The sequence below is a fragment of the Scyliorhinus torazame genome, chromosome 13 (assembly GCF_047496885.1).
Source record: "Scyliorhinus torazame isolate Kashiwa2021f chromosome 13, sScyTor2.1, whole genome shotgun sequence".
In the NCBI taxonomy this organism is placed as follows: domain Eukaryota; kingdom Metazoa; phylum Chordata; class Chondrichthyes; order Carcharhiniformes; family Scyliorhinidae; genus Scyliorhinus; species Scyliorhinus torazame.
In genome coordinates, this window is record NC_092719.1 from 102,252,175 (window position 1) to 102,278,311 (window position 26,137).

Consider the following 26,137-nt stretch of genomic DNA (forward strand, 5'->3'; position numbering starts at 1 on the left):
CCAAGAAGGTACGGAGTAGTAGATGGGAGAATGCGGTGGTACGAGTGTATCAGGATTGGAGTGCGGAGGTGGCGAGAAGGAGGGCGAGCTTCAATCGAGCCAAGGAGGTACTGCACAAGAAGAAAGTGAAGTTCGGGATGTTGCAGCCGGCGCGACTGTAGGTCATGCACCAGGAGAGGAATTACTACTTCGAAACGGCGGAAGAAGCATGGACCTTCATTAAAAACGAGAAACTGGATCAGAACTGAGGGACTGATGTTGGAGGGGAAACGACAATGCTGATGTATATAGAAATGTAAATTGGGGAGGGGGGGACATTGAGAAATGTGGGCGCTGGTGGGGGGGAAGAAGAGAGTCAGGCGGGGGATGGGGAATGGGAGTGGGGCAGCAGAGGGAGCTGCGCCACGAGGGGCGGGACGGCTCTAGAGAACACGAGGTTTCTTTTCTTGTTCCCGCGTCAGAAAGATGATGGCGGGAAGATAGGCGCAAGGTGGATGGGAGTTCCTCACACGGGGGGGGTCAAGGAGAGAGCGGGAGTAGCCGGGGTCAGTTGAAGTCAGCTGACTTTCGGAAGCAATATGGGGGGAGTAACCATGCTAGATGGGGGTCTAGCAGGGGGGGGTGGGGGAGGGAGGGGAAGATAACTGGGTTGCTGCTGCGGAGATCGAGAAGGAACTGGTAAAAGAAAAGGTGGTCGGGGCGGGAATGCACCGCCTGGGGGACGAGTGGGTGCGCGGAACCGGGACGTGGGACTGGCCCAGAGAGGGTGATGGCTAGTCGACAGGGGAGGGGGGCGGGAAGCCCCCCAGTCCGGCTGATCACGTGGAATGTGAGAGGCCTAAATGGGCCGATTAAGAGGGCCCGAGTGTTCGCGCACTTAAAAGGACTGAAGGCAGACGTGGCCATGCTTCAGGAGACGCACCGGAAGGTGGCGGACCAGGTTAGGTTAAGGAAAGGATGGGTGGGACAGGTGTTCCACTCGGGGCTGGACACAAAGAACAGGGGGGTGGCCATATTGGTGGGGAAACGGGTGTCATTCAAGGCTAGGAACATTGTAGCGGACAGCGGTGGCAGATATGCGATGGTGAGCGGCAGACTGCAGGGAATGGAGGTCGTGTTGGTTAATGTATATGCCCCGAATTGGGATGATGCGGGATTTATGAAGCGGATGCTGGGACGTATCCCGGATCTGGAGATAGGAAACCTGATAATGGGAGGGGACTTCAACACCGTGCTGGACCCAGGGTTAGATAGATCTAGATCTAGGACCGGAAGAAGGCCGGCAGCGGCCAAGGTGCTTAAGGGGTTTATGGACCAAATGGGGGGAGTGGATCCGTGGCGATTTGCTAGGCCACTGGCCAAAGAGTTCTCTTTTTTCTCCCATGTCCATAAGGTATACTCCCGGATAGATTTATTTGTTTTGGGTAGGTCACTGATTTTGAGGGTTGAAGGAACTGAGTACTCAGCCATAGCTGTTTCAGATCATGCCCCGCACTGGGTGGACCTGGAACTAGGAGAGGAGAGGGAGCAGCGTCCACTCTGGCGACTGGATATGGGATTATTGGCGGATGAGGGAGTCTGCGGAAGGGTGCGGGGATGTATCGAAAGATACCTGGAGGCCAACGACGACGGGGAGGTCCGAGTAGGAGTAGTATGGGAAGCACTAAAAGCGGTGGTCAGGGGAGAGTTGATCTCCATCAGGGCTCACAAGGGGAAAACGGAGGCCAAAGAAAGGGAAAGACTTTTGAAGGTAGATAAAAAATATGCGGAGGCCCCGGATGAAGGACTATACAGGGAGAGGCGACGACTCCAGACGGAGTTCGATCTGCTCACCACAGGGAGGGCAGAGGCACAGTGGAGGAAGGCACAGGGGATGAGATATGAATATGGGGAAAAGGCGAGTCGCCTGTTGGCCCACCAGCTGCGAAAGAGGACAGCGGCGAAGGAGATAGGGGGAGTTAGGGATGAAACGGGAGCCACGGTGCGGAGAGCAGGGAAGATAAACGAGGTGTTTAAGACCTTTTGCGAGAGGCTATATAGGTCCCAACCCCCGGAGAGAAAAGAAGGGATGCAGCAGTTTCTGGACCAACTAAGGTTCCCGAAGGTGGAGGAGCAGGAGGTGGCAGGCCTGGGGGCGCCAATTGGGGTGGACGAGGTGATCAAAGGGCTGGGGAACATGCAGGCAGGGAAGGCCCCGGGACCAGATGGGTTCCCGGTGGAATTCTACAGAAAATATGCGGACTTGTTGGCCCCGCTGCTGGTAAGAACCTTTAATGAGGTTAAAGGGGGTAGGGGGACCCTACCCCCGACAATGTCGGAGGCGATGATATCACTAATCTTGAAGCGAGATAAAGATCCGCTGCAGTGCGGGTCCTATAGGCCTTTCTCATTGCTAAATGTGGACGCCAAGTTGCTGGCAAAGGTGCTGGCGACGAGGATGGAGGATTGTGTCCCAGGGGTGGTGCACGAAGACCAGACAGGGTTCGTAAAGGGGAGACAATTGAATGTCAACGTGCGACGGCCATTAGGGGTGATAATGATGCCCCCAGCAGAGGGGGAGGCAGAGATAGTGGCGGCAATGGATGCAGAGAAGGCATTTGATAGGGTGGAGTGGGAGTATCTATGGGAGGTGCTGAGGAGGTTCGGGTTCGGGGAGGGGTTTGTCAGCTGGGTTAAACTCCTCTATGGGGCCCCAACGGCAAGTGTGGTCACAAATCGGCAAAGATCAGAGTATTTTCGACTACACAGGGGAACAAGACAGGGATGCCCGCTGTCCCCATTACTGTTCGCGCTGGCAATTGAAGTCACTGGCCATAGCGCTGAGAGACTCCAGAAAATGGAAAGGGGTGGTTAGAGGGGGAGAGGAGCACCGAGTGTCACTCTATGCGGATGACCTACTGCTGTATGTGACGGATCCAGTGGGGGGGATGACAGAGGTCATGCAGATATTGAGGTAGTTTGGAGATTTCTCGGGATATAGGCTTAACATGGGAAAGAGTGAGCTTTTTGTGATACACCCTGGGGACCAGAGTAGAGGGATAGATGGCCTACCGCTAAGGAGAGTGGAAAGAAACTTCCGATACCTGGGGATTCAGATAGCCAGGAGCTGGGGAACCTTACACAGACTTAATCTGACACGGCTGGTGGAACAAATGGAAGAGGATTTCAAAAGGTGGGACATGCAGCCGCTGTCACTGGCGGGCAGAGTGCAGGCAATTAAGATGATGGTCCTCCCGAGGTTCCTATTTGTGTTCCAATGTCTCCCTATACTGATCACTAAGGCCTTCTTTAAAAAAATAGATAGTAGCATCACGAGCTTCGTGTGGGCAGGGAAGGCCCCGAGGGTAAGGAGGGGGTTCCTACAACGTAGCAGAGACAGAGGGGGACTGGCGTTGCCGAATTTGGGCGACTACTATTGGGCCGCCAACGTGGCGATGATTCGTAAATGGATGATAGAGGGAGAGGGAGCGGCGTGGAAAAGGTTGGAGATGAAGTCCTGCAAAGGGACGAGCTTGAAGGCGCTGGTGACGGTGCCATTACCGCTCTCCCCGAAAACGTTTACCACGAACCCAGTGGTGGCGGCAACATTAAGTATCTGGGGGCAATGGAGGCGACAGAGGGGTGTGCTGGGAGCCTCGGTGTGGTCCCCAATCAGGAACAACCATAGGTTTGCCCCAGGGAGGCTGGACGGAGGATTCCAGAGCTGGTACCGGGCAGGAATCAGGAGAGTAGGAGACTTATTTATAGATGGGACGTTTGCGAGTTTGAGAGCACTTGAGGAAAAGTATGAGCTTCCCCTGGGAAATACCTTTAGGTATATGCAGGTGAGAGCGTTCACGAGACAACTGGTGAGGGAATTTCCGCTGCTCCCGACACAGGGGATCCAGGACAGGGTACTTTCGGGGGGGTGGGTCGGGGAGGGCAAAGTGTCCGAGATATACCGGGAGATGAGAGAAGAGGGGGAGGAGCTGGTGGACGAACTGAAGGGAAAATGGGAAGAAGAGCTCAGGGAGGAGATTGAGGAGGGTTTGTGGGCTGATGCCCTAAGCAGGGTAAATTTCTCTTCCTCGTGTGCCAGGCTTAGCCTGATCCAATTTAAGGTGCTGCATAGAGCACACATAACGGGAGCAAGGTTGAGCAGGTTCTTCGGAGTGGAGGACAAGTGTGGGAGGTGCGGGGGAAGCCCGGTGAACCACACACATATGTTTTGGTCGTGTCCGGCACTGGAGGGGTATTGGAGGGGAGTGACGGGAGTGATCTCGAAGGTGGTGAAGGTCCGGGCCAAGCCAGGCTGGGGGTTAGCTATAGTTGGAGTAGCGGATGAGCCGGGCGTGCAGGAGGCGAAAGAGGCCGATGGTGTGGCCTTTGCATCCCTAGTAGCCCAGCGTAGGATTTTACTCATGTGGAAGGAAGCGAAACCCCCCGGCCTGGAGACCTGGATAAACAATATGGCGGGGTTCATAAAACTGGAGCGGATGAAGTTTGCGCTGAGAGGATCGGCTCAAGGGTTCACCAGGCGGTGGCAACTGTTCCTCGACTATCTAGCGGAACGTTAGGGGGAAGATAGATAGCCAGCAGCAGCAGGCCGGGGGGTGGGGATATGGGGGGGGGAGGGAAATTGTTTGTGTTCTAGATGGGGAGAGGGGGTGGGGGGAGCATTACGTCGTGTTATTTGGTTAGTTTACTATATTATTTAAACAATGTTATATAGCAGGTATCATGCTACCATTTTTGTTGATTTGTAAGGGAAAAAATTGTGTTTGAAAACTTCAATAAAATATATTTAAAAAAATAAAATAATCAGGACCTCAAAAGGTAGTAATCTTTGAGTTACTCCAAGGGCCATGCACCCAGTAAGTAAAGACTTAGGCAGTTGGAACAGACAACTGAGTGGCTGGAGAGATGGTGCAGGAGGGTGGGCTTTTGGCTTCTGAGACAATGGCACTGTTCTGATGGAGGTGGGACATGGACAGGCTAGATCGGCTACACTTCATCAGGGTCAAGGGAGGTTTGGTAGTGCTGTTGGGGAAGGTTTAAACTAGTTTGGCAGGGGTTTGGGAACCTCAGCACAGGTTCAGAAAGGAAAAAAGGTTGGAAATGGAAGTCAGAAAATTAGTATGTAATTGTGGAAAACAGGAAAGGCTAGAAATTAAACAAGAAAGGAGTCTGAAAGTCCTTAGCAGTGCACTGATAATGGTTCAGACATTTGATAAAGGTGTTCAAAGTCACGAAAGTCTAGACAGAGAACAATTATTACCATTGTCAGAGGATTGATAATCAGGCTGATGGGCGAAGCACCATTGGTGATATGAAGAAGAATGTTTTTTTTTACACAGCGACTGGTTAGGATCAGGGTACAATACTCAATGAGGTGGTGGAGGCAGATTCAATCGTGGCCTTCAAAGAAAATTGGATAAACAATTGAAGAGGAACATTTTGAAATTTGCAGGGCTATGGGAAAATGCGGGGGAGTGGGGGTAGCTGATTTCACTTGCTAAGAGCTAGTATGGACATGGCGGGACAAATGGCCTTCGTTTTTGTTGTAGTCATTCTGTGATTTCATTTTTAAGGAGTCTATTGATTGAGACAGATGAGCTGATGGCGCAGGTAGGCACTTGGAAATAAATGGGGCGGGATTCTCCGATCCCCCGTCGGGTCGGAGAATCGCCGGGGGCTGGCGTGAATCGTGCCCCTGCCGGTTGCCGAATTTTCCGGCACTGGATATTCGGCGGGGGTGGGAATCGCGCCTCTCCGGTTGGCGGGCCCGCGCATGCGCCGCACGGCAAAGTCATTTCCGCGCCAGCTGGCGGGGCACCAAAGGCTTTTCCCGCCAGCTGGCGGGGCGGAAATCAGTCTGGCGCGGGCCTAGCCCCTCAAGGGGAGGGCTCGGCCCCTCAAGATGCGGAGGATTCCGCACCTATGGGGCGGCGCGATGCCGGACTGATTCGCGCCGTTTTTGGCGCCGGTCAGCGGACATCGCGCCGATTGCGGAGAATCCCGCCCCTTATTTCTGAAATGTGATTTAAAGAAGGGCAGGATTGACAACGGGGACGAAATTCTCCGGAAACGGCGCGATGTCCGCCGACCGGCGCCCAAAACGGCGCAAATCAGACGGGCATCGCGCCGACCCAAAGGTGCGGAATGCTCCGCATCTTTGGGGGCCGAGCCCCAACCTTGAGGGGCTAGGTCGGCGCCGGACGAATTTCCGCCCTGCCAGCTGGCGGAAAAGGCCTTTGGTGCCCCGCCAGCTGGCGCGGAAATTACATCTCTGGGCGGCGCATGCGCGGGAGCGTTAGCGGCCGCTGTCAGCTTCCCGCGCATGCGCAGTGGAGGGAGTCTCTTCTGCCTCCGCCATGGTGGAGACCGTGGCGGAGGCAGAAGGGAAAGAGTGCCCCCATGGCACAGGCCCGCCCTCGGATCGGTGGGCCCCGATCGCGGGCCAGGCCACCGTGGGGGCACCCCCTGGGGCCAGATCGCCCCGCGCCCCCCCCCAGGACCCCGGAGCCCGCCCGCGCCGCCTTGTCCCGCCGGTAAGGTAGGTGGTTTAATTTGCGCCGGCGGGACAGGCATTTTAGCGGCGGGACTTCGGCCCATCCAGGCCGGAGAATCGAGCGGGGGGGCCCGCCAACTGGCGCGGCGCGATTCCCGCCCCCGCCGAATATCCGGTGCCGGAGACTTCGGCAACCGGCGGGGGCGGGATTCACGCCAGCCCCCGGCGATTCTCCGACACGGTGGGGGGGGTCGGAGAATCTCGCCCCTGATCCCTGGTTATAGGGTTTTTAGACAGGAGGGAGAGGAATAAAAAGGCAGGGGGGATCATAATATAGGTTAAAGAAACAATTACAGCTGTGAAGAGGGATAATATCCTATGAGGATCTGCAAATGAGGCCAGAGACATTAACCAAAGCACAAAAATGGGGCAATTATACTGTTGACCCCAGTCAGAGGGAGATAAATATGTAAAAATATTGTCAAATTGCTGAGAAGTGCTAAAAAAAGCAGGACAGTGATAGTAGGAAATTTCAACTACACTTGCAATAACTGGGATGAAATCTTTGTAAAAGTATAGAGGCCATTATTAAAATGTGTTTGGGGAACTTCTTTAGCCAGTATGTAGCAGGCCAATTCAGAGGAGGGGCAGTTGTGGCCTTAGTTTTGAGAAAATTAATCTGAGCAGGTAGAAGAGCAGATTGGTGATAGTGATCATAATTCAGTTAGATTTAGAGCAGTTATGGAAACTTCTCATTTGGGGAATGGCCAGTGTTACTCAGCTAAAATATGATTCAGCAAAAGTGGGCTGGAAGCACTTCTTGAAGGTAAATCAGTGTAATAATTGTGGCAGGCAGTTTAGGAAGAGATATTGAAAACTCAAAGCACATATGATTCCGCAAAGAAACTCCCAAGTCTAGAGACCCCCTGGATGTCAAAAAGGATATAGGACAGCAGAAGGCAAAAAAGGGAATCTGATGTCAGATACCTCAACACTACAGAAAGTCTCAGGAACTACAGAAAGTACAGTGGTAAGCGTAGAATTGGGAAAACAAAGAAAGCATGGGAAATATTGACAAGTAAAATCAAGGACAACCCAAATTTGTTTAATTAAAACAGAAAGAGCAAGTGGATGGCTAAAAGAAGAGCAGGACCCTTATCTGTGGAGGCAGAAGACCTGGGCATGGTTCTGAAAGAATATTTTGTGTGTTTTCACAAAAATGGGGGCTGATGAAGACATTGTAGTGAAGGAAGACAATGGTGTCATATTGCCTTGGATAAGCACAGGCGGCTGGATTTTCATGTTAATTTGGAAATTTCCTGTCTCAGCATGCCAAACTTGGAATAAAGTATTTTGAGTGGTGCGATTTCCGTTCCGGGGTGGTGGACGTGTACTGGATTTGGGTCCACCAAACCTGCAAACAGTTCAGAGGCAGCCGTAGGGACTGCCAAATGCTGAGGTGGGTCAGTTAAAAGGCTTGCCTCTATTCACTGAGACTTAATTCAGATTTTATATTCATTATTAGGTTCGCTAACCCTCACCCCTCACATCTTCTCACCCCATTGCACTCTCTATGACCCATCCATGCCAAAGCATGCTCCTCCCCATTCCCTATGGTCTTCATATCTTCCGTGCCAACCCATATCCCTCCACCCATTTCTCATGGCCATTCATACCCTCCATGTCAACCGATACACTCATCCGGTAAACATTCATCCAGTAAACACTGTGCACAGAACCAATTAACCCTAATGGCATGTGTGGAAAAGCTTAAAAACACCATTTATAACTTTATTTGAAAAACTATTACCAGAACCCTTAAAAATTTAAATCAACCAAACCTTTAAAATATGAATGGCAGAAAGTAAAAACAGAGAGCACCTCTTTATCTTGTGCAAATAAACACTGAACCATTGACAAATAGTTCCAACAAAAAAAAGTTGTGAATCCAGCGATGTTTTCCCTGGTGTGCAGTTGTTCAGTTGTTTGAAGAGGCTAATGAAAGTCTGGGCTCTCAGCCAAGCATGCATAATTGCAGGATGCTAGAAGATGATGAGAGCACTGTGTACAGTTTAGGTCGTTACTTTACAGGAAGGATATGATCAAACTAGAGAGGGTACAGAAGATATATACAAGGATGTTGCTCACACTGAAAAAATTATCTGTGATAAAAAAAATGTTTTTCTTTTTTCCTTAATAAATTTAAATTAAGGGGAAATTTAGTGTGGCCAATTCACCTACCCTGCACGTCTTTTTGGCTTGTGGGGATGAGACCCATGCAGACAGGGGGAGAATATGCAAACTCCACACGGAATGTGACCTGGGGCCAGGATTGATCCCGAGTCGTCGGCAGGCAGCAGTGCTAACCACTGAGCCACCGTGCCGCCCATAGCTATGATAAAAATTTGATAGGCTGGGGCTGTTTTCTTTGGAGCTGTTTTCTTTGGAGCAGAGAAGCCTGAGGGGAGATTTAATGGAGGGATATACCATTCTGAAATCCGTAGGTAAAGGAGATTGGAAGGGCCTAATTCTGGTTGCAGAGGGCTCAACAACCAGAGCATACATTCAAAGTAATTGGTAAAAGGAATAGAAAGACATTGATGCGTGTTCAATTTCACCCAGAGGGTGGTGGGTGCGGGGGGGGCGGCTGGGAAGTCATTAGGTGAAAGGGCGATAAAGGCAGGAGCCCTCGATACTTAGATATAAATTTCTCGGCTGCAAATCCGTAAATGATTTTATTGTCAGCTGCTTCATCAAGGACAATTCTTCTATTATAAGGTCAGAAGAAGGATGTCAAGGGCAGCACGGTAGCATTGTGGACAAAGATGTGCAGGTTAGGTGGATTGGCCATGATAAATTGCCCTTAGTGTCCAAAATTGCTCTTCGTGTTGGGTGGGGTTACTGGGTTATGGGGATAGGGTGGAGGTGTTGACCTTGGGTAGGGTGTTCTTTCCAAGAGCCGGTGCAGACTCGATGGGCCGAATGGCCTCCTTCTGCACTGTAAATTCTATGTATGTAAATTCTATGTTTGCTGATGATTGCACAATGTTCAGCATCATTCACGACTCCTCAGATACTGAAGCAGTCTGTGTCAACATGCAGCAAGACTTGGACTAACATTTATGCTTGGGCTGATAAGTGGTACATGAATGCCAAGTAATGACCATCTCCAATAAGAAGGAATTAACATTCAATGGTATTACCATCACTAAATCCCCCACTATCACCATCCTGGGGGTTACCATTGACCAGAATCGTAACAAGACCAGCGATATAAATACTTTGGCTACAGGAGCAGGTCAGAGGCTGGGGATTCTGAAGCAGGTCAGAGGCTGGTGATTCTGCAGCAAGTAACTCACCTCCTGACTCCCCAAAGCAAGTCCACCATCTGCAAGGCACAAGTGAAGTGTGTGATGGAATAATCTCCACTTGCCTGGATGAGTGCAGTTCCAACAACACAAAGAAACTTGACACTATCCAGCACAAAGTAGCCCACTTGATCTGCACCCCATCCACCACCTTCAACATTTGCTCCCTCCACCACTGATGAACAGTGGCAGCAGTGTGTACCAGCTACAAAATGCACTGTGGCAATTCATCAAGCTTCCTTCAACAGCACTTTCTAAACTGCAACCTCAACAGACACATGCGAACACCACCACCTGCAAGTGTCCCTCCAAGTCACACACATTCCTTCCTAACTTGGAAATATATCTCTGTCCCTTCACTGTTGCTGGGTCAAAATTCTGGAACTCCTTCCCTAGTAGTACTGTGTGTGTACCTACACCACAGAGACTGCAGCGGTTCATGAAAGCAGCTGACCTGCCTTCTCAAGGGCAACAAAGGGTGGCTTTGCCTGAGTAGCTCGCATCCCGTGAAAGAATTAAAAAATGTTTCTTCCTTTTCTCTCAAAAGGTTTGAGGCAAAGATAGAGTGACCTCACTTTTCAAGTTATTCGGAAGGAGGTACAGAGAGACCAGGCTGAGTGAAAGACCAACTGCAGTCTAATGTCAGTAATGGGCAGTTAGTTCAGACACTGTTTCTGTGTGAGATTAGTCCATTAAAGACTTCCGGTGGCAGCCATGGAGTGAGTGGTCACACAGAAGGTGGCTTCTGCCTGAGGACTGGTCCGTTTTCCCCATTTTGCGGAAAGGTGATGCAGTACAAGAACTAAGGGGCGTCATTCTCCGACCCCCCAGCGGGTCGGAGAATGGCAGTTGGCCGCCGTGAATCCCGCCCCCGCCGGTTGCCGAAGTCTCCGAAGGGAGAAAAGTCGGTGGGGCGTTAATGGCGCCGCAGACGTCGGAGAATGGCCCGGGTGTGCGTAAGGCAGCCGATTTTGGGCCTGCCGATATTCTCCCTTCCGGATGAGCCGAAGTACCGTCGACGTGATGACCGTTCACGTCGACATAAATCAAACCTCCTTTTCATCGGCGTGAACCTGTGCTCCAGGTTCACACCGACCAGCGTGGAGGTGAGTGACGGCCTGGGGGGTTGGCCGCTGGGCAGGCGATGGCGTGGCCGCAGTCTGAATGTGTGGGGGAGAGGTGTGTAGGGTTTTGTGTGTGTGTGTGCGGCGGGGGGGGGGTGGTTAGAGTGGGCTGGGCTCCGGGGGAGTGCCGGGAGGGGGGTCCGTGCCGGGGAGGAGGATGGGGGGTCCGTGCCGGGGAGAGGGATGGGGGGTCCGTGCCGGGGAGGGGGATGGGGGGGGCCCGTGCCGGGGAGGGGGATGGGAGGTCCGTGCCGGGGAGGAGGATGGGGGGGTCCGTGCCGGGGAGGGGGATGGGGGGTCCGTGCCGGGGAGGGGGGGGGGGGTCCGTGCCGGGGAGGAGGATGGGGGGGGGTTCCGTGCCGGGGAGGGGGATGGGGGGGGGGTTCCGTGCCGGGGAGGGGGATGGGGGGGTCCGTGCCGGGGAGGGGGATGGGGGGGGGTTCGTGCCAGGGAGGGGGATGGGGGGGGTCCGTGCCAGGGAGGAGGATGGGGGGGGGGGTCCGTGCCGGGGAGGGGGATGGGGGGGGTCCGTGCCGGGGAGGGGGATGGGGTCCGTGCCGGGGAGGAGGATGGGAGGTCCGTGCCGGGGAGGGGGATGGGGGGTCCGTGCTGGGAGGGGGATGGGGGGGGTCCGTGCCGGGGAGGAGGATGGGGGGGGTCCGTGCCGGGGAGGAGGATGGGAAGTCCGTGCCGGGGAGGGGGATGGGGGGAGGGGTCCGTGCCGGGAAGGAGCATGGGGGGGGTCCGTGCCGGGTAGGGGGATGGGGGGGTCCGTGCCGGGGAGGGGGATGGGGGGGTGGGGTCCATGCCGGGGAGGAGGATGGGAGGTCCGTGCCGGGGAGCGGGATGGGGGGTCCGTGCCGGGGAGGAGGATGGGGGGTCCGTGCCGGGGAGGAGGATGGGGGGTCCGTGCCGGGGAGGAGGATGGGGGTCCGTGCCGGGGAGAAGGATGGGGGGGGTCCGTGCTGGGGAGGAGGATGGGGGGGGTCCGTGCCGGGGAGGAGGATGGGGGTCCGTGCTGGGGAGGAGGATGGGGGGTCCGTGCCGGGGAGGCGGGTGGGTGGTCCGTGCCGGGGAGGGGGATGGGGGGGGGTCCGTGCCGTGGAGGGGGATGGGGGGGGTTCCGTGCCGGGGAGGGAGATGGGGGTGTCCGTGCCGGGGAGGGGGATGGGGGGTGGTCCGTGCCGAGGAGGAGGATGGGGGACCGTGCCGGGGAGGGGGATGGGGGGGTCCGTGCCGGGGAGGGGGATGGGGGGGGGATCCGTGCCGGGGAGGAGGATGGGGGGGTCCGTGCCGGGGAGGGGGATCAAGTGAGTTGGTCCACCTGGCCAGGTGCCAGCGTCCAACAGTTGGACCCATGCGGTCCATGCCACCTGGCTGGGGGGAGAAGGAGGGGATATGGGCAATGATGACATGTCGTCGTTCCCACCCCCCCCCCAACCAGGCCGTCATGTTTTCCGATTATCCAGCGATGTTGGCCGCCGTGGCGGGAGCCGCTAATGTCCATGTTGCCCTGGATGAGGAGGAGGAGCGTGCCAGAGAGGCGGCGCAGGCTGCCGCAGAGGGGCAGGCGGCAGCCGCCCAGGCTGGAGGGACACCTGACCGACAGGACGAGGAGGGGGAGGAGGACGTCGCGGCCCCGCTGCAACGGAGGCACCCGAGGGCGCCCCATGTGTACCGGCCCCGGCAGTCATACCAGGACCTCACAGACCGGGAATGCAGGAGGAGACTCCGGATGAGGCGGGAAACCGTGGCACACATCTGCCACCTGCTGGCACACCTGTCACCGTGTGGCACTGGCGGGGGACACCCTCTCCCCGTGTCCATCAAGGTTATTGTGGCCCTGAACTTTTATGCAACGGGGTCATTCCAGGCACCGAGTGGGGACCTGTCCGGCATATCGCAGACATCGGTGCATCCGGGCAGTGAAAGATGATCTATATGCCATGGCGCACCGCTACATCCGCTTCCCTGTGGACCGGGCCAGCCAAGATGCCCGGGCCGTGGGCTTCTCTGCCGTGGCCGGGTTCCCCATGGTCCAGGGCGTGATTGATGGGATGCACGTCGCCGTGCGGCCACCTGCAGATAACAGAGCCGTGTTCACCAATAGGAAGGGGACCTATTCGATGAACATACAGGTGGTCTGCGACCACCGCATGATGATCCTGCACGTCTGCGCCCGTTACCCAGGCAGTGTACACGACTCATACGTGTTGTCGCGGTCATCCATCCCCGGCATGTACGAGGGACGCCATCCCTGGCTGAGGGGCTGGTTGCTGGGCGAGATTAGTCAGCGGCCGGGCCTTTGCCGTGGGGGCACTCTTTCCCTTCGCGCCGGCTGCTGTAACGGTCCGCCATGGCCGGTGCGGAGAAGAACCCCCCTGCACATGCGCTGGGATCACGCCAGAACACGCTGGCGCTCCCGCACATGCGCCAATGCGCGCAGGCCGGCGGATGCCCTTCGGCGCCGGTTGGCGTAGCGCCAACCCCGCCGGCGACGGCCTAGCCCCTGAAGGTGCGGAGCCGGCGCTGGAGTGGTTCACGCCACTCTTTGGCGCCGGTACGGCCCGCCTGCCGGATTCCGGGGAATCCCGCCCATGGAATGTGAGGGGATTGAAAGGATCTCGGGTGTTTGCCCATTTAAAGAGTTTAAAGCCAGTGTTTTTGCAGGAGACTCACTTGAGGATTAGGGGTCAAACGAGATTGAGGAGAGGGTGGGTGGGACAAGTGTTCCATTCGGGATTCGATTCGAAGATGAGGGAAGCCATGGCGCTTATTAATAAGAGGGTTAATAAGAGCCTTTTCAGTGGGGGCTCCGGGGGGGAAGATGGTGAGTGGAAGGCTGGAGGGAGTTTCACTGGTGTTAATGAATGTGCTTGACCCCAGGTTGGATAAGTCGTGCCCTGTTGTGCTATGAGCTGGAGACACTGGGTTGGCAGTGACAGTGGGTCTGGTCCATGGAATGGAGGATGATGACAACCCGCTCTGCGTTCCACATTGTTTGACAATGTCTGATTCATGTCCACAGTAGCACCTTCCACTTGGGTGATCCCTGCATGCGAGATGGCCAGTCCATCACACGGTCCTTTCGGACTGCTGGTGTGGAGGTGCTGGGGACGGTCGCGGTAAGGGAGGGGAGAAGAGCACGGTCCACCCACGGGGCCTTCACTCGTTCCCCCAACCCCCACTTCCACTGGCCCCAGCATTGACCGCCCCACCCTCACACACATTAGACAGAGCAGGTTTCAACGGTGTTAACTAGTGTTTTGTGCAGAAATATAAACAGTCTGTGTCCTAGCCCCTATAAATTATACCCTGCACCCGTGCCAACTTAACTGGTGTCTAACTTTCTGGTCTTATGGGCCCTAACACAACACCTAGGTGGTTCCCCAGACAGTACAGCTGGAGTGGAGGCGGCCTGCTGTGACTCCTGCCCTACATCACACAGATCTTTTCAGGGAGTCAGCTCACCACCCAGTTCTCAATAGCAATTAATGATGGCCAATACATGCTGGCCTTGCAATCGTGAATTATATCCCGTCAACGAGTGAAATAAAACAGATCACTGGAACCCACTCATGCCGAAGTCCTTGCATTTGCCCCCGCACCAGGTCACAGGAACCTCGTAACAACAGGTGACTTGATCCTCCTCACACCAGATGAATGGAACCCCCTCACACTAGGTAATTGGAACCAACTCATGCCGAAGTCCTTGCAAATACATTCAGACCAGGTCACTGGAACCTCCTGACACCAGATCACTGGGACCTTCTCACATCAGATCACTGGAACCTCCTTGCACCAGATCACTCGACCCCCCTCACACCAAGTCACTGGAACATCCTAACATCAGATTACTAGAACCGCTTCACTCCTGATACTGGAATATACTCACATCAGATAACCTGATCCTTTTCACACCAGATCACTTGGTCCTTCTCACACCATGTCAATGGAACCCCCTCACATCCGATCACTGGAACCCCGTCAAACCAGATCACAGAAACCTGCCCATACCAGATTACTGGAAATTCCTCACATTAGATCATAGGAACCTCTTGACACCAGAACACTGGAACCTCCTCTCACCAGGCCATTGGAGCTCCTCGTGATACATCACGCAACTCACCTCACACCAGATTATCATAGATTATCATAGAATTTACAGTGCAGAAGGAGGCCATTCGGCCCATCGGGTCTGCACCGGCTCTTGGAGACAAGCACCCTACCCAAGGTCAACACCTCCACACCCTATCCCCATAACCCAGTAACTCCACCCAACACTAAGGGAAATTTTGGACACTAAGGGCAATTTATCATGACCAATCCATCTAACCTGCACATCTTTGGGCTGTGGGAGGAAACCGGAGTACCCGGAGGAAACCCACGCAGACACGTGGAGAACGTGCAGACTCCGCACAGACAGTGACCCAAGCCGGAATCGAACCTGGGACCCTGGAGCTGTGAAGCAATTGTGCTATCCACAATGCTACCGTGCTGCCCATAGATCATTGGGACCTCCTCACAACCAATCACTTGATCACCCTCATATCAGATCACTGAAAAGGCAGCACGGTGGCACAGTGGTTAGCCCTGCTGCCTCACAGCGCCGAGGACCCAGGTTCGATCTCGTCTCTGGGTCACTGTCCGTGTGGAGTTTGCACATTCTCCCTGTGTTTGCATGGGTTTCGCTCCTACAACCCAAAGATGTGCAGGGTAAATTGCCCCTTAAGTGGAAAAAAATGAGTTGGGTATTCTAAATTTTTTTTTTTTTTAAATCAGATCACTGAATAGAATAGAATAGAATAGAATCACTACTATGCAGGAGGAGTCCATTTGGCCCATCGAGTTTGCACTGACCCTCTGAAAGTGCACCCTACATAGGCCCACAACCCACCCTATCCCTGTAACCCCACCTAACCTTTTGGACAATAAGGGGAAATTCAGCATGGCCAATCCACCTAACTTGCACATCTTTGGACTGTGGGAGGAAACCGGAGCACCCAGAGGAAACCAACACGGACCCAGGGAGAACGTACAAACTCCACACAGTGACCCAAGGCTGGAATTGAACCTGCTGTGAGGCAGCAGTGCTAACCACTGTGCCACCTCAGTGCCTTCCTATTCAGGTTTAGTCAAACATTTCAGCAAGTTTCATGTGGGATGCGGAGCTGGGCCATTCCCAGTGGGTCAGAATGGAGGAGAGTTTGTGCAGAGGGTCGGGATTGAAAGCACTAGCAACAGCGCCGCTCCCGATGGTCCCGGGGAAATACTCAGGGAGTCCGGTAGTAATAGCTTCGATGAGAATTTGGAGGAAGTTTCGCCAGCACTTCGGGTTGGGGGCAGGGTCAAGGGAAATGCCGATTCGGGGGAACCACACATTTGAGCCAGGGAAGTGGGATGGAAATTTTCGGAAATGGGAAGAGAAGGGGATTAAGACACTAAAAGATTTGTTTCTTTGGGGTCGGTTTGCAGGATTGAAGGAGCTGGAAGCGAAGTATGGGCTGGAGTAGGGGGAAATGTTTAGATACATGCAGGTTCGAGATTTTGCCAGAAAGGAGATACAGAGCTTCCCGGTGGAGCCGGCCTCCACATTACTGGAGGAGGTGCTGACGACAGGGGGACTGGAGAAGGGGGTCGTGTCAGCGATTTACGGAGCTATTTTGGAAGAGGAGCACACCTCACGAGGGTGAGGATGAGCCGATTCTTTGAAGGAGTAGAAGATATGTGTGAACGTTGCGGGGTGGGGGGGGGAGGGGGGGGGGGTGCTAATCACGTTCCTATGTTTTGGTCCTGTCCAAAGCTGGAGGATTACTGGAAGGAGGTTTTTAGGGTAATTTCTAAAGTGGTGCCCGTGAAACTGGACCCAGGCCCCCGGGAGGCCATATTTGGGGTGTCGGACCAGCCAGTGTTGGAAATGGGTGCGGAGGCAGATGTTGTAGCCTTCGCCTCGTTAATCGCCCGAAGGCGGATCCTGATAGGTTGGAGGGCAACCTCTTCACCCTGTGCCCTGGCGTGGCGGGGGGACCTGTTGGAATTCTTGACTCTTGAGAAGGTTAAGTTTGAACTGAGGGAAGGATGGAGGGGTTCTACAATTCATGGGAGTCATTCATTATGCACTTTCAAGAACTGGATAACATTGAACATTAGTTGGGGCGGATGGGTGGGAGGGTTGGGAGGAGGGGTGCTGTGTGTGTTAATGGCGACTATGGGTGATCCCTAATTCCTTTTGGTCATTTGTTTGTGTGAACATGCGGGCTCATGTTTGGGGTTTGGTGGGAGGATGGGATCGTTGTTATTGATATGGGGATTGACATATTTGTCACTGATTATTGTTTATTGTTGGTGGGTGTAAATTTGGGAGAAAATGTGAAAAAGGAGAATAAAAAATATTTTTAAAAAAAGGTTTCATGTGGGATGGACTCAGGTTCATCCTTGGATATTTTAATTTCTGGGCCTCATTTAAATGTTGCCTGTCCACTTCCCACTCAGTATAACCAACAGCAAAGTTTCAGAACCACCTGTGAACAACCAATCTGGCCCTAAAAAAACAAAGGTTATATTTCTGCAATGTCACATTTCTACATAATGATAAATATTCAATTATATTACAATGTAAATTGTTTCTGTAGAAACTAGATTGTGGGCATGTTCTAACAGGTATTTTTGAAGTGTCATTTCAGGTGGCTTTGGCTGGGAGTTTCTCCCAGGATCTGTTGCGAGTTCACTTGCGGTATCAGATTTGTGTATTAAATTGTATGAATGTGCTTCAATGGCAACAGGCCAATGCCAGCAACTAACAGGTTTGATAAAATTGGTCTTGTCTTATACTCATTACTTGTTAAGTTGACCACATCCTCGCAGGTTGGCGACCTTCTTAATTGTTAAATTTGGACAATGGATGTAAATCTTCAGTGCAAGCATTGCTAAGGTGGAGCTGTAGCTGAGGCAGGTGTCAATATGATTCCTTCAAAAAATATTTAACCCATGCTGGTTCACTATTAATGGGTATCTGACCCTTCTTTAATAGTGGAAACCAGAATTTGTGGCCAATCTTGTAAGCTGCAGATACAGCTAACAACAGCATTAGTGACGACAGTATAAGTGTTTTGTGCATCAAACCTTTTTCCATTTTGTGGAATCCCAATTCTGTAGATTTGATTTTCAGAATGTTATTAAAAACATCTCTTAGACTTTCAACAGATACCCTCATTTAAAAAACCTTTGTGAAATACACACATGAATGACACATGCAAGGCAGCAAGTTAAACAAAAAAAATCACAAAAATACCCTGCACAACAAACTACTCTTACCATTATACATCGAGATTCCTCACAGTTATAAATAAATACAAACTTGTTTCTCTTCACCTTTTGTAAAGGTTCTGTTTCTTCCTTAATTGAGACCTTCATACACTGGAACTGCCTCACATCAGATCACTGGAACCTCCTTACACCAGATCATTGGAACCTCCTCACAACAGATCATTCGATCATCCTCACACCAGATCACTGGAACCTCCTCACACAGATCACTTGAATTTCCCTGCGCCAGGTCACTAGATTATCCTCACACCAGATAACCTGACCCTCATCACAGCAGGTCACTGGAACCTCCTCACAACAGATCATTTGATCATCCTCACACCAGATCACTGGAACACCCTCACAACAGATCATTTTGTCATCTTCACACCAGATCACTGGAACTTCCTCACCACAGATCATTCGATCATCTTCACACCAGATCCCTGGAACTCCCTCACAACAGATCATTAGATCCTCTTCATAACAGATGATTGGAACTCCACACACCAGATCATCAGAACCTCCTTGCACCAGATCACTTGACCCTCCTCACACCAGATCATTGGAACCCCCTCACATCAGATCACTTGAACTTCTTCATACCAGCTCATTGGAACCACCTCACACCAGATCTCTCAACCCTACTCACACTAGATCACTGCAACCTTATCACAGCAGATCACTGGAACCCCCTCACACCAGATTACTCTCGCACCAGACCACACGATCCTCCTCACACCAGATCACGGAACCCAACAAACAGATCAATCAATCCTCCTCAAACCAGGTCACAGGAACCCCCTCTAACAGATCACTCAATCCTCCCCACATCAAATAACTGTAACCTTCTCACACCAGATCACTGGAACCTCCTCACACTAGATCACTGGAACCTCTTCACACTAGATCACTGGAACCTCCTCACACTAGATCAATGGAGCCTCTTCATACGAGTACACTATAACCCCCCTCACACTAGATCGCTGGAAACGCCTCACACCGGATCGCTGGAACCTCTTCACACTAGGTCACTGGAACCACCTCACACCAGGCTTCCTTGGGAGGTGGGCTCATGCTACGAGCAATCTGTGGAATTATGTAAAGATAGGATACATCGCACCTCAGCCTGAATCAGTTTGCTTCGGTCACATTGACTACAGGTTAGCTTCTCTGCCACCACGAAGAGAAGGTTGGTGTTGGCTAATCTCTGTGCGTGGTAAAACCTGTAACAAGACAGAAAGTTTTTACTGGCAGTCTGCTGTGGTTGTACTGATACAGACACACATGAAAGGTGGTTGAAAGGCCCACCAGAGTGGATCAAAATGAATTCTGACCAAATCTTTGTCACACTCGAAATCTTAAAAGTCTTTGACACAATTTAAGATATAATAGTTGAGAGCTCCTTATCAGAGATGCACCAATGGCACAACAGATGATGTTTAATTAAAAATAGCATACTTTGGAGTTCTTTGTATGTGAAGTACTTCCCTGCTTCAATGATCAGTAGAACCCCTTCCTAAACTACCACATTAGGTAGTGCTGATTCTTGGGCTTATGGGGCGGGCTCAAATTGGATCCTTTTTGTCAGATAGTTCTTAAAACATGACAAATTGTGACCTTACAACTGAGCTAAAATGGTAATTGTGGCAAAGTAGCCTCTCTGCACAGGTTTCAATGTAGAACTGTCAAGCTGTTTGCTCCTTCAGAGGGCTAACAACGGGCACAATGGTCTCCTTCTGTGCTGTGATTATTCTCTGATTCTACGTTGCCCAGAGACAATGGAGCAATAATTATCCAATACATGAGCAATGGCTACATTTGCTTTTCCCTTTTGACAATTTTCTCCCCTTCTATTTGAGTGTTAGGTTGACATTTGACTATGGGGACATCACAGCCAAATCCAATCCTATTCTCACTTGATATGCACAAGTACGTACTTGGCTCTCCCTGTCCTTCTCTGTCAGTGAAGAAGCACTGAGGCCAACTGCAGAATTCTTTTTCTGACGTCAGTTGCGTTTTGGTAACTGTGTACAGATAATCCTGGAATTTTCTGACTGCCAACCAGAACTCAGTCTGCACTGAGGGCTGGTTGGCTGAGTGAGAGTGCTTTCCGAGTTGGGTGGAAACAGGGCGTTAGGTGGAACTGGGAGAAGGGGCTACAAAAGAGAGAACTGATTGGTAAGTCGTGAGTAAGGTCTGATATCTTTACAACTTCTATCACTTTTGTGGTTCATAATCTGCAAGGGCGATAGTTGGTAGTTACGAGCACAAGTAAAGAAGGGCCCCAGAGAATTGGATATAATCTGATATTAAGCATCTTCTAAAGGTTTAATTTAAAGGGTTGCATCATGACAGGAGATCCCAAAGCTTTGGTTTGCTCCCTTTGCTCCATGTGGGAGGCTGGGAACATTTCCAGTGCCTGGGACCAGCATGTGTGCAGGAGGTGTCTCCAGTTGCAGCTCCTGGAAGCCTGGGTTTCAGAGCTGGAGCGGTGGCAAGAACACTATGGAGCATCCATGAGGCTGAGAGTGTCGTGAGTAGCACGTATAGAGAGGTGGCGACACCGTAGGCTCAGACTCCACAGATAGAAAGAGAATGGGTGACGGCCAGACAGAACAAGACAGCTAGGCAGGCAGTGCAGGAATCTCCTGTGGCCATCCCCCTGCAAAACAGGTATGCCATTTTGGATACTGTTGAGGGGAATGACCTCTCAGGAGAAAGCAGCAGCAGCCACATTCGTTGCACCACAGTTGGTCCTGCTACAGGGGGGAGGAATAAAACGTGTGAGAATGCAATAGTTATAGAGGATTCAAATGTAAGGGCAACAGGTGTTTCTGTGGCTGCAAACAAGATTCCAGGATGGTATGTTGCCTCCCTGGTACTAGGATCAAGGATATCGCAGAACGGTTACAGGACATTCTGGAGGAGGAGGGTGAATAGCCAGTGGTCGTGGTACACATCAGTGGCAACAACATAGGTAAAAAAGGGATGAGGTCCTAAAAGCTGAAGAAAGTTGAGAAGTTGGACCTCTAAGGTAGTGATCTCAGGATTACTAGCAGTGCCACGTGCTAGTCAGAGGAGAAATAGCAGGATATTTTGGATAAATACGTGGCTGCAGAGATGGTATGGAGGGGGGGTTCTGAATCCTGGGGCATTGGGACTGATTCTGGGGGAGGTGGGACCAGTACAAACTGGACGGGTTACACATGGACAGGACCGGGTGACCTCGGGGGAGTATTTGCGAAAGTGGTTGGGGAGGGTTTAAACTAATAGGGCAGGGGAATGGGAACCTATACAAGGAGTCAGAGGAGGAGGAAATAAAGACAAAAACAAAAGACAGAAAGGGGAAATAAAAAAAGTGATCGGCAGATAAACCAAGTGCCAGATTCAAACAGGGCCACAGTAAAAAATATTGGTAGCGGGACTAGTAATGTCAAAAAGGCAAGTTTGAAAGCTTTGTGCCTTAAGGGGCGGAGCATTCGCAATAAAGTGGATGAACTAATCACACAAATAGACGTCAGGGTTATGGAGTTATGGCTGCAGGCTGACCAGGGATGGGAACTCTGAATGTCCAGGGATATTCAGTGTTTAGGAAAATAAGAAGTCTTACAACACCAGGTTAAAGTCCAACAGGTTTGTTTCGAATCACTGGCTTTCGGAGCACTGCTCCTTCCTCAGGTGATCATATAACCTAAGGAAGGAGCAGTGCTCCGAAAGGTAGTGATTCGAAACAAACCTGTTGGACTTTAACCTGGTGTTGTAAGACTTCTTACTGTGCTCACCCCAGTCCAAAGCTGGCACCTCCACATCGTATTTAGGAAAGACAGACAAAAAGGAAAAGGCGGCGTTGCATTGCTGATCAAGGAGGAAATTAACACAATAGTGAGAGAGGATATTAGCTGCGACAGTGCGGAACCTGTGTGGGTAGAGCTGAGAAACAGCAAGGGGAAAGAAACAAAAACAAACAAAGAACAAAGAAATGTACAGCACAGGAACAGGCCCTTCGGCCCTCCAAGTCCATGCCGACCATGCTGCCCGACTAAACTACAATCTTCTACACTTCCTGGGTCCGTATCCCTCTATTCCCATCCTATTTATGTATTTGTCAAGATGCCCCTTAAATGTCCCTATCGTCCCTGCTTCCACCACCTCCTCCGGTAGCGAGTTCCAGGCACCCACTACGCTCTGCGTAAAAAACTTGCCTCGTACATCTACTCTAAACCTTGCCCCTCTCACCTTAAACCTATGCCCTGTATTATTGACCCCTCTACCCTGGGGAAAAGCCTCTGACTATCCACTCTGTCTATGCCCCTCATAATTTTGTAGACCTCTATCAGCTCGCCCCTCAACCTCCCTCGTTCCAGTGAGAACAAACCGAGGTTTTTCAACCGCTCCTCATAGCTAATGCCCTCCATACCAGGCAACATTCTGGTAAATCTCTTCTGCACTCTCTCTAAAGCCTCCAAATCCTTCTGGTAGTGTGGCGACCAGAATTGAACACTATACTCTAAGTGTGGCCTAACTAAGGTTCTATACAGCTGCAACGTGACATGCCAATTCTAATACTCAATGCCCCAGCCAATGAAGGCAAGCATGCCGTATGCCTTCTTGACCACCTTCTCCACCTGTGTTGCCCCTTTCAGTGACCTGTGGACCTGTACACCTAGATCTCTCTGACTTTCAATATTCTTGAGAGTTCTACCATTCACTGTATATTCCCTACCTGCATTAGACCTTCCAAAATGCATTACCTCACATTTGTCCGGATTAAACTCCATCTGCCATCTCTCCGACCAAGTCTCCAAACAATCTAAATCCTGCTGTATCCTCTGATAGTCCTCATCGCTATCCGCAATTCCACTAACCTTTGTGTCGTCTGCAAACTTACTAATCAGACCAGTTACATTTTCCTCCAAATCATTTATATATACTACAAACAGCAAAGGTCCCAGCACTGATCCCTGTGGAACACCACTGGTCACAGCCCTCCAATTAGAAAAGCATCCTTCCATTGCTACTCTCTGTCTTCTATGACCTAGCCAGTTCTGTATCCACCTTGCCAGCTCACCCCTGATCCCGTGTGACTTCACCTTTTGTACTAGTCTACCATGAGGGACCTTGTCAAAGGCCTTACTGAAGTCCATATAGACAACATCCATTGCCCTACCTGCATCAATCATCTTTGTGATCTCCTCGAAAAACTCTATCAAGTTAGTGAGATGCACTAGTGAGACCTCCCCTTCACAAAACCATGCTGCCTCTCACTAATACGTCCATTTGCTTCCAAATGGGAGTAGATCCTGTCTCGAAGAATTCGCTCCAGTAATTTCCCTACCACTGAAGTAAGGCTCACCAGCCTGTAGTTCCCTGGATTATCCTTGCTACCCTTCTTAAACAGAGGAACAACATTGGCTATTCTCCAGTCCTCCGGGACATCACCTGAAGACAGTGAGGATCCAAAGATTTCTATCAAGGCCTCAGCAATTTCCTCTCCAGCCTCCTTCAGTATTCTGGGGTAGATCCCATCAGGCCCTGGGGACTTACCTACCTTAATATTTTTTAAGACGCCCAACACCTCGGGCAGGATTCTCTGCAATCGGCGCGATGTCCACCGACCGGCGCCAAAAACGGCGCGAATCAGTCCGGCATCGCGCCGCCCCAAAGGTGCGGAATCCTCCGCATCTTGAGGAGCCAAGCCCTCACCTTGAGGGGCTAGGCCTGCGCCGGACTGATTTCCGCCCCGCTAGCTGGCGGGATAGGCCTTTGGTGCCCCACCAGCTGGCGCGGAAATGACTTTGGCATGCGGCGCATGCGCGGGAGCGTCAGCGGCCGCTCACGGTATCCCCGCGCATGCGCAGGGGTCTCTTTCGCCTCCGCCATAGTGGAGACCATGGTGAAGGCGGAAGGAAAAGAGTGCCCCCACGGCACAGGCCCGCCCACGGATCGGTGGGCCCCGATCGCGGGCCAGGCCACCATGGGGGCACCCCCCCGGGGCCAGATCGCCCCGCGCCCCCCCAGGACCCCGGAGCTCACCCGCGCCGCCTTGTCCCGCCGGTCAGAGAGGTGGTTTGATTCTTGCCGGCGGGACAGGCATTCCAGCAGCGGGACTTCGGCCCATCGCAGGCCGGAGAATCGCCGAGGGGGGCCCGCCAACCGGCGCGGCCCGATTCCCACCCCCGCTGAATATCCGGTGCTGGAGAATTCAGCAACCGGCGGGGGCGGGTTTCACGCCAGCCCCCGGCGATTCTCCGACCCGGCGGGGGATCGGAGAATCCCGCCCCTCGTCTTTCTGGATCTCAATGTGACCCAGGCTATCTACACACCCTTCTCCAGACTCAACATCTACCAATTCTTTCTCTTTGGTGAATACTGAGGCAAAGTATTCATTTCGTACCTCGCCCATTTCCTCTGGCTCCACACATAGGTTCCCTTGCCTATCCTTCAGTGGGCCAACCCTTTCCCTGGCTACCCTCTTTCTTTTTATGTACGTGTAAAAAGCCTTGGGATTTTCCTCAACCCTATTTGCCAATGACTTTTCGTGACCCCTTCTAACCCTCCTGACTCCTTGCTTAAGTTCCTTCCTCCTTTCCTTATATTCCACACAGGCTTCGTCTGTTCCCAGCCATTTAGCCCTGACAAATGCCTCCTTTTTCTTTTTGACGAGGCCTACAATATCTCTCGTTATCCAAGGTTCCCGAAAATTACCGTATTTATCCTTCTTCCTCACAGGAACATGCCGGTCCTGAATTCCTTTCAACGTCATTGGCCGCCATATATAGACCCCAAACTGCAATGATATTGTTGGGATTGGCATTCAACAAGAAATTAGAGTTGCATGTGATAAAGGAACAGCTATAATTATGGGTGATTTTAATCTGCATATAGATTGGGAAAATCAAATTAGTCACAATACCATAGAGGAAGAATTCCTGGATGTATGCAGGATGGTTCTCTGGATCAATATGTTGAGGAGCCAACTAGAGAACAGGCCATCCTACACTGGATACTGTGTATTGAGAATGGAATCATTGACAATCTAGTTGTGTGCGACACCTTGGGGATGAGCGACCATAATATGATAGAATTTTACATCCAGATGGAGAGTGAGGTAGTTGATTCTGAGACTAGGATCCTTAATCTTAACAAAGGAAACAACGATAAAATGTGGTGTGAGTTGGCTATGATCGATTGGGGAATGTTACTTAAAGGTATGGTAGTGGATAGGCAATGGCAAACATTCAAAGAGCGAATGGAGGAAGTGGAATAATTGTTTATTATAGGGGCTGGTTTTGCACTGTGGGCTAAACAGCTGGCTTGTAATGAAGAACAAGGCCAGCAGCGCGGGTTCAATTCCCGTACCGGCCTCCCCGAACAGGCGCCGGAATGTGGCGACTAGGGGCTTTTCACAGTAGCTTAATTGAAGCCGATTTGTGACAATAAGCGATTATTATATTATTATTATTATATTCCTGTCTGGCACAAAAGTAAAACAGGAAAGGTAGCCAACCCATGGTTTACAAGGTTACAAGGTAGGTACAACCCATGGTTATACAGGACCTTGGTGAGGCCAAACCTGGAATATTGTGTGCAGTTTTGGTCTCCTTATCTGAGGAAGGATGTTCTAGCTATAGAGGGAGAGCAGCGAAGGTTTACCAGACTGATTCCTGGGATGGCAGTTCTGACGTACGAGGACAGATTGAATCGGTTAGGATTGCATTCGCTGGAGTTCAGAAGAATGAGGGGGGATCTCAAAAAACATATAAAATTCTAACAGGACTGAACAGGGTTGATGCAGGAAGGATGTTCCCATGGTGGGTGTGTCCAGAATCAGAGGTCACAGTCTGAGG

At 51.7% G+C, this 26,137-nt stretch overlaps 1 protein-coding gene across 4 annotated transcripts in view; it reads right to left on the reverse strand.

Annotated features, from left to right (window-relative positions):
- cacna2d2a (calcium channel, voltage-dependent, alpha 2/delta subunit 2a) overlaps positions 1 to 26,137 on the reverse strand; it is a 1,719,882-nt gene that overhangs the window by 36,738 nt on the left and 1,657,007 nt on the right. For all 4 annotated transcript variants that reach the window (XM_072472012.1, XM_072472009.1, XM_072472008.1 and 1 more), the window contains one exon: positions 19,404 to 19,513. In XM_072472012.1, coding sequence (XP_072328113.1) covers positions 19,404 to 19,513 — 110 coding nt within the window. The remainder of the gene's footprint in view (positions 1 to 19,403; positions 19,514 to 26,137) is intronic.